The sequence below is a fragment of the Aptenodytes forsteri genome, unplaced genomic scaffold (assembly GCF_000699145.1).
Source record: "Aptenodytes forsteri isolate BGI_AS27 unplaced genomic scaffold, ASM69914v1 Scaffold184, whole genome shotgun sequence".
In the NCBI taxonomy this organism is placed as follows: Eukaryota; Metazoa; Chordata; class Aves; order Sphenisciformes; family Spheniscidae; genus Aptenodytes; species Aptenodytes forsteri.
The window spans coordinates 644,491-652,707 of NW_008796078.1; the positions used below are offsets into that span (position 1 = coordinate 644,491).

Genomic DNA, 8,217 nt, shown 5'->3' on the forward strand with positions numbered 1-8,217 from the left:
GATAAAATGACTTATATATCATCATCCTGAAGTCATATTTCTGTGAACACTCACTAAAGGAGGAAATGATGTAACTAAGACCAATAGTCTCTGGATAGTCATCCCAAGCACTTCCCCATTCTAAAAATAAACTAGACCAAATGCTATGATTTTCTAATGCTTTAATGACGTATTATTCCCAGACACCAAGTCCTGAGTATCTAAAATTTGTTGAATTTAATAGAGATGTTTAAATGAATTTCTTCTCTTCCCCATGCCAGGAAGAAGAAAATTAAAGAAACAGATACACAGAAAGAATTTAAGCTGATGGACTTCAGTTGCCCGGACTAAAAGATCTTCACGACAGAAGGATCCACTGCATGTTCATAAAAAGAGTCAAAAGAATTGCGATGGCCAGATCAGTCAAGATCAAGCAGGGCTCTGATTTTATATTTCATCCAAGCCATGGCTTGTCTAAAATTATAATTCATTCTAGTATACATTTGAAATACCGAAATGGGTAGACTTACAAGAGAAAGGGCCACTTACTGAAACAACAGCATCACCTTCCTCCATTTTTTTATAGATTTCCCAATGATACTATTAACCAAGTCCAATCCTACTAAAACTCACAACAGCAAATTAAATTAATTTCTGGGATGACATCAATGTGAAGTGCTTCTCACATTTCTTGGTCTTCCTTTCCTTTCCCCAGTTAAACACTGCCTCTGGCATAATACATTAGATTTTTTTTTTATGTGGTTAAAATATGTAGTTAATTTTATTCCACCAGGGTGGGCCAATTTAAATTAAATATTTCGTTGCCAAGCCTCTCCAAACTGAAGCTAAAGAACAGTCGGGACTCCATGACTTCTGGAGGAAGTGTAGCGTAAAGGCTGAATTTAACCCTGTCTTCAGACCTGCCGGCGATACAGACTGCCCAGCAGCTCTGAGGCGTGCTAGCCACAGCTGCCTGAATATTCAAGGAGCTGAAGCTGGGGCTAAAAAACCATTCGCTTTTTATGGAGTCACCAAAACTTTTGCTTTTTTGTAGGACCAACGTACATCTCTATTCACCATTAGGCAGTACAGCAGTTGGGTGCCTGGGGTGATTTCCATGGGAAGGGTATCTGCATCGCGCGCACCTTTTTCCCCCCACCACCTGAGATGATGGGTGAGCGGCCAGACGACCCAAGGCGCTCCTGGCAGCGAGTCCCATGGCAGCATTTGTACCCAGCGAGCAGAGACAGCACAGCCACGCGGCGACTATGGTGTCCCCAACACCCGCAAGCAGCTGAGCTGGGAGTGACAGGTCTCATCAATTCGGAATGCTCTCACCCCACAGGCCTGCCCTCTCTCCGCTCCCAACACACTCCACATCGTGTTACGGATTTTCTTTAAGGAAAATAGGTTTTGCATTTCAAGCACAGGGGAGGAAATTCAGGGTCTGCAAAAGGTATTTGGGGAAAGGACAGGGAAGCACAGCCAGAACCAGCAGGAAGATGGTCCCTCCTTTTATTTTAGGTCTCGCCATTTTTACGATTGCTTGGCCTGGTACACATCTATTTACAGTCAACAAACACTCTGGCCACGTTACAAAGGCTACATTTGGCTCAGTATGTGATCCACAGCCAACAAATTTATTAACATTAGTGGTACAAAGAAAATTTTCTGTGACACCCCCTCCCTTCCACCCTAAAAGACTTGTCAGGTCCAAAATGTTTCATTTGTCATGCCTTTCAGTAAACCTTGGAGAATTGCACTTGGGAAGAATCCAGCCAGCCTTTCAGGGCTGCACAGCACAACTGATACACTCTTTAGTGTCAGCGGTGAAGCCGACATGCCAATAAATTTCATTAAGGGGATTTCCAGTTCCCACAAGATTCTGGTACAGAGAAAATTGCAAAGAATTACAAAAAGATTCAAACCCCCAAATTCCTAGTGATTTAGAAATTAGTTTCCAAAGCACTATAGTACCTATCAGCTTAAGCAGCACGAAAGCAGGGAAACCTACGGAAGATCCTGCTGGGAACGAAGCAAGTGAAAAGTCATTTTCTTTCATTAAAGCCTCTTTATTCAAAGAAAATTCTGATTGACACCAATAAGGGATTTGTTTGACTAAATGAGACTTATTCTGTACAAATACAGCCGGGATGGGATGAATCCTTATTACTTACATTGGAAATTACCATTGTTTTGTGGATCAAAGGTCTACTTTGCATATTTTCCAGCTTTAAGTTACTGTAAGAGAATTCAGTGTGTTAAATATTCGAAAAATGGAGACACCTCTCAGCTGGAAGAGCTAACTCAGATCATTTTCATTTGAACTGATGGGCCAGCCGCAGCCATCGGAGACTTCAGTGGCACACAGTCATGTAACTTCCCCAGCAAGCCGACCGACGAGCGACCAGGGTTAGGACTACTCAAACCACAGAGACCTGTTCTCAGGCAACGGGGAGTGACCTACTCTTTCTATTACCTTTTGTTTCTCAAGTTAGAATTTATCATTGCTTTCGTTATGAATTCTGAAAGCACTAGGCCTCGTAAAACTATCTCACTCACGGTTAAAACATGCAAGCCACACAGGACTATTGGTTCAGCAAAGCATCCATGCTCAGGGGAGGGAAGAGATGCTTCATGCTTCGCTCGACTTAGTCATAAGTGTTTCCTGAATTCTGTTTCTCAGCCGTGATTATACACCTGGCCTTGTAGCCTCACTGCGGTGCTCTCTGAATCTGGAAGGTATATGCCTGGGCACGTATGCACGTGCATCTTCAATGACCAGCACTCGCCATCGTAGACATTAGATAAAACTACCAACACAGTCTGCAAAATATTCAAGGTAACAAGAAAACAACTTACTCGTCCTCTGTGTTTATGCAGTAGGTGGAAACCCTTTTTAGGAAGGAGATAAACAAATTTCATTTAATCACAAAATTACTAAAATCAGCATTATCATGCCACCGACAAGACGACCTCTAAAGAAACTGCTAAGTTTTAAAATTAAATTTCATGTATTGGCTTTTCAAAATGTCAAAAATGACAGCTTCTAAATAGCGAGTACTTCCGAAGCCCAGACTAAATATTTGCCCATAGGTCACTTCAGGGGAAAAACAAGAAAGTCTTGTGAAATATCTTAAAAAATGAAATTTTTTAAGGGGGGGGTGTGGGGGGGGGGGGGGTAATTTACACAGACCTCTAACCTGGCAACACTCCTCCACTTCACTCCCCTTACCTGACCTTAGCCAGAAAAAAAAAAAAAGGGCAGTTATAGCAACAAAAGGTTTTCTTTAAAGCTACCACGCTGAATCTATTCATAAAGAAAGGAAGCAAAAGCCAAAGATGTGATTTACTCATCTTCATACAGACATGTGAACGGACGGGTAGGTGTCGTGGTTTAACCAGGACAGCGGGATGTGCTGGAAGGGGATTGGGAAGAAGGGATGGGAGCTTTGGGGGAGCGGAGAGGACCTGCCGACGCAGAGCTGGAGCGCTCCACCCCACCGCTTGCCTCATTAGCCATTACTTCACCCCAGGGAAGAAGTGGTGAATTGTCCTGCCCTGGGCACCACAAAGGGGATGCTGGAATGAGTCTAGTTCAGCTATTCTGTAAACACTCTTCGCTTCATGTTCGCTTTTTCTAGCATGGTCTCAGATGGGCAGATTCATGGTCGCAAACAGGAACGTTAACAAAACCATCCTGCAACCTGCACGTAGTGGATTTGACCAAAGCTTTTAAGCTTCCAGTACAAAGTTTATGTAAACAGCACTTCTGACTCTGTCTGTGCATACACACACACATATATATAACTTCACATATATAGAGAGAGTCATTGTAGTCTAAGGAAAATCTACATTAAAAAAAAAAGATACTCCCAATTTTTGCCTTTAAGTGGCACTCAGGTTACCCTCATAGCAAGGGTAGAAACCCAGCTCTGACACGTACAGCATCTATACAGCAATAATAGAACTGGTTATAGCAACAAGATCAGACCAAACCAGTCCCCTCCGTGTGTGCAAACTGGATGAATAAGGGAGATGGAGCGATCTACCCACGGTCATCTGCGTACAGGTTCAGGGGAAGGACAGAAGGGAGCATGTGCCAGGCGTTCCTAGCTCGCCCGCTCCTCCACCAGGCTCACCTAGCACAAACCTGCTGCTAAATCAGGGGAGTATTTTACATAACGCCATGCACAGCACAGAATTGTCTTTAAAAATGTTTTTATTTACTTTGAAAATAAAGGTTTCTTTTTAGTAGACTTTGTTTTTAGAGCACATAGGAGACTTTTTTTAAGGACCGAAGGGAAAACTGTTACGTCTGTTCATTAGATCACGCTCTGATGCTGTAGACTTTGATCACTATTGTAAGTTCGATGATGAAGTTGCAACACAGCGCATAAGCAAACTACATTGCCTGTTTTCAATTAAATACTAAAATTTAGATGTATGAAGTCCTAGACCTGTAGACTGAGCAAACAGCTTTTTTTGAAAGGGGCTCAACCACTTTAGAAGCCCCTGAAGCAAAAACAACTGACAAAAATGTTTGCATTAGCCCTAAATAAACTTTTCAAAAATACCATTTGACTTCTAGAGAGTACTTAGTAATAAGTCACTGTCCCGTAGGGCAAATCTCATATATGCTGTTCCGCTTCGTTCTACTCAGTGAATATCTCCCTTTTTCTACCTACACTACGGTTACTTATGTCTTCATGAGTTACAGATAGTTTTCATGCTACTGTAAATTATGGTAAGTATTTCCACAGATCTGTAAAAATTAGTATCATCTATACACGGCCATTATAAATTCAGCTCTCACAATGACGTTAAAATTGTAATCGTTTCCTTGACATCAACTACTCTCCCAATCAATTATCTAGCTATCATGTCATTTACACACACAGAACGTAAATGAGAGCAAAATCTGGTCAACCACACTGAGCTCAATCAACAACCTACAATCAATTAAAACTAATCAGATCATAATTAGTCTTACAAAGAACGGAGTTTCCAGCAAATAATACAAGTCCACCCACAGAAAATACAGGTCTAAATGTAGTATATTAAGAAATGCACTCTTTGAATAAGGTCCCCATATACAAAAGCCTTTACAGCTGCAGTGGGAGCTAACACCACTTTGAAATCTGCAGCATCGGAGCTGTGGAGGACTGATGCATGAAGGAGAGATTGGCTCCCGGTTGATAGCAAAAAGTGCCCATAGGCCAACGATTTAACATACTCCAATTACGAAATATCGGGTAGAAAGACACAGGTCACAAGCCACAAAGGTAAAGCCAAGTCTGCCTGCATTTCCTAAGGGCTAAACAAACTATTGAGAAATACGCTTGCAGAATACCACGTCACAGCGACCCCATTTTAATCTATCTTATGTCTGAAAAGAACAGAAATGGGAACGAACGGATTCCCCTGAAAAGCCGAGTTATGTCCCTGACATTACAGCAGCCAGCCACCTCACGGGAAGTGCCGTGGGAACCACAAGCCCCTGATGAAAAAGGCACGTTACCCATTTCCAATGAAAGGCAACAGGCACACGGTTACAAGCGCTCTAAGTTTTAGGTCAGAGTATGATACATTTTATTGACTGTTAGAAATCACAACAATTTAAAGGTTCTTTGGCACCACTAAACCGAACAGACTCTCGGCTTCTGTTATCTGAGGATACAGGCAAGAACGAACAAATATATTCCTCCTTGTCTGCAGGCAGGCTACTGATTTATTGTTACTATTCGGGCTTTGTTTTATTTCCAGCCGTACTTTCCTGTAAGGCTTCAACCACTTCTGGTGAGCGCTATTCACGTGTAGTCAGAATTTGTACAATAATGACAAAAACCCCTCCTAACCAGGATTTAAGAGGGTAAGTCAAGCAGCAGTGCCTACCTCCTACCAAAGTCTTGTGAACTGCCAGGGTTAGATGCTTTCAGCAGCACCATCAGCATTCATTCTTGGGACCCAAGACCACGAAAGCTCAAACTCGGTATCTTCGACTGTATGCCAACAGCTCAGGGCAGCAGGAACTACACTGTAAAGTAGCCTTGTCAAAAAGATCCATTTCCATACAAAATATCTATCCAAAACGGCAGCTAGTCACAAGCAAAACCTAAACACTCTACTAGATGAACCGCAGACCATCTTAATCAATGTGTGACCAAGTGTTACAACTGCAAAGTTATTTTCCTTCCTACTTAAAAAAGTTAATAAGAATAATCTTCAGCGTGTTATCACCAATTCTTTGTTACACTGAACATGCAGAATAGCCTCAAAAGAGCCCCCAGCATGCACACGCAAACACAGCTTGTAACTGGATATATGAAACTACAGAAGAAAACCAAACACCTCTCGCCATGAAGAAAAGGATCCATTGTCTCTAAATCGTTCTCGGGGAAGCCATTAAATAAATGTTTGACATCTAAAGTAATGTCTCAAGAGAATACACTGAAAACCAGCACTTGCCTAAGGCTTCTCAACAGCGGGCTCTAAGCGTTTTACCTAAAATTGTCTGCAGTTTCAATTTCAGCCAGGAAAGCTTAGGCACAACGCAGTTAACGTGAGCTGCCCGGTGTCACGCAGCGGAGTTTCGGGACGCGCAGTCCTGGCCCAAAGCCATCACTGGCGAAGCTGCTGTCTACCTGGCGGGGCAGAACCTCACTCCAGCCTTCCACCAAGGGCTCTGGAGCTTTCTCCATTCGCTTCCTGCACTGCAGGAGGACAGTGGCTTTCTCCTCCTCCTCCTCCTCCTGGCCTCGAGAGGCACAAATCGCCTATAGCAGATCATGAGATCTGAAATAGCACAGAGTAACTTTCCACTCCAGAAGCAGCATTATGGATTTTCATGGAACTACCAAGCACGTGTTACCAGGCGCCAGAGAGGCTATCGCACAATGCCGTTACCAGTACATGTCTGATCGACAACGTGATGCTATACAACAGTTTCTCTAATGCACTTGAGTTCTGTACACTCCCGAACTCCCCGTGCTTCAGTCTCAGACTTCAGTAATCATTCTCCAATGTTCAGTACCTCATCACACAGACTGACAAGGGACGGTCAATCCTACGTACACACCAAGGAATAAATCCTACTCTCTCCTACGCGTAGTCTGAAGACTGTTTGACCTGTCATTTCTCAGCAATTTCGTAGAAGAGGTGGAAGAAGGGGTGCATACTCACGCAGCTTAATCTGTGAATTTCTCCTTGATTCACTCGCCTAACAGTCCTTCTCCTCCTCCGCAGTTCACTAGGCTCCCTTCTGAATCTCCCGCGAAAGCTCATTGTATCCGTAGGAATTCAAGCAGCAAACAAATCTCTCTTTAAGAATTGTGCTCCTTTAACCTCTTTCCTTCAGCAGCTTCAGCGTAACAACTGGAAGCTGCGTATACTGTTCAAGGGGGAAGTACGTCTAAAACTTACATGCTGTATCCACAGTAACTGAACAGAAAGAAGAAGAAAACCAGCAATAACTCATTTCTTCCTGTGAATAATATTCTGCTATTAAGGCGAGAGTGTCTCATTAAACCATAAATACACCCAGCCCCCGCCTCTAATGCAAATCAAAATAGGAAATTGTAGAAAAAACGCTCGCAGCTGAACTTCTATCTTTGACTCAAAACCCATCACATCCTTTCTCCTCACCACCCTCTCTGATTCAAAAGCCCAAATGGCTGCACTCTTACTTCATGCGCACGTACGTCTGCAAGATAAAAAGAGGCATCATGCACACGTACGTCTGCAAGATAAAAAGAGGCATTCAAAGAACAACCACCTCCTACCGAGCCCCTCGGTAGCAGACTTCAATCACAGAGCACGCAGCAACAGGTTCGTGCTGCCAGGGCCCAGACTAATCTCTACTTTTGGACCAAGGTAACAGTTCCCCTTTCAAAGTGGCATGAAACATCAGTAAGAGGAAGCACCCTGCAAACTCCGAAATCTGCAGACAGTTATAAAAAGGGAGAAATAGGGAAATTTATATGCTAATATCCAAAATAATTTTTTGGCTTGTAAAAACCTGGTTTTGGAAGTGCTTGTCACCTGCCAACTACGAAAAAATCCCTGCTTGCTTCAAACCCTGCTCCCACCTCAGGCGAGAGTAAAGCTGCCAGACAGAGCCGGTTCCCCAGGTACCCCATGCAGGGGCACTCACGGCAGCTCCCCCGCCCCGCTACCCCACGCGGGGGCAATCACGGCAGCTACCCCCCCCCGCTACCCCACTCCCCGGCACACGCCGGC

At 43.6% G+C, this 8,217-nt stretch overlaps 1 protein-coding gene across 2 annotated transcripts in view; it reads right to left on the reverse strand.

The window, feature by feature from the left end:
- The window catches only part of DOCK10 (dedicator of cytokinesis 10), a 144,718-nt gene that overhangs the window by 114,228 nt on the left and 22,273 nt on the right, over window positions 1-8,217 (reverse strand). Inside the window, exon 1 of one of the 2 annotated variants that reach the window (XM_009286674.1) lies at window positions 7,162-7,263. The exons of the other annotated variant lie outside the window; for it this stretch is intronic. Within the exon in view, the coding sequence (XP_009284949.1) occupies window positions 7,162-7,263 (102 nt within the window). Of the gene's footprint in view, window positions 1-7,161; window positions 7,264-8,217 lie in introns of those variants that run through there. 2 annotated transcript variants of the gene reach the window in all.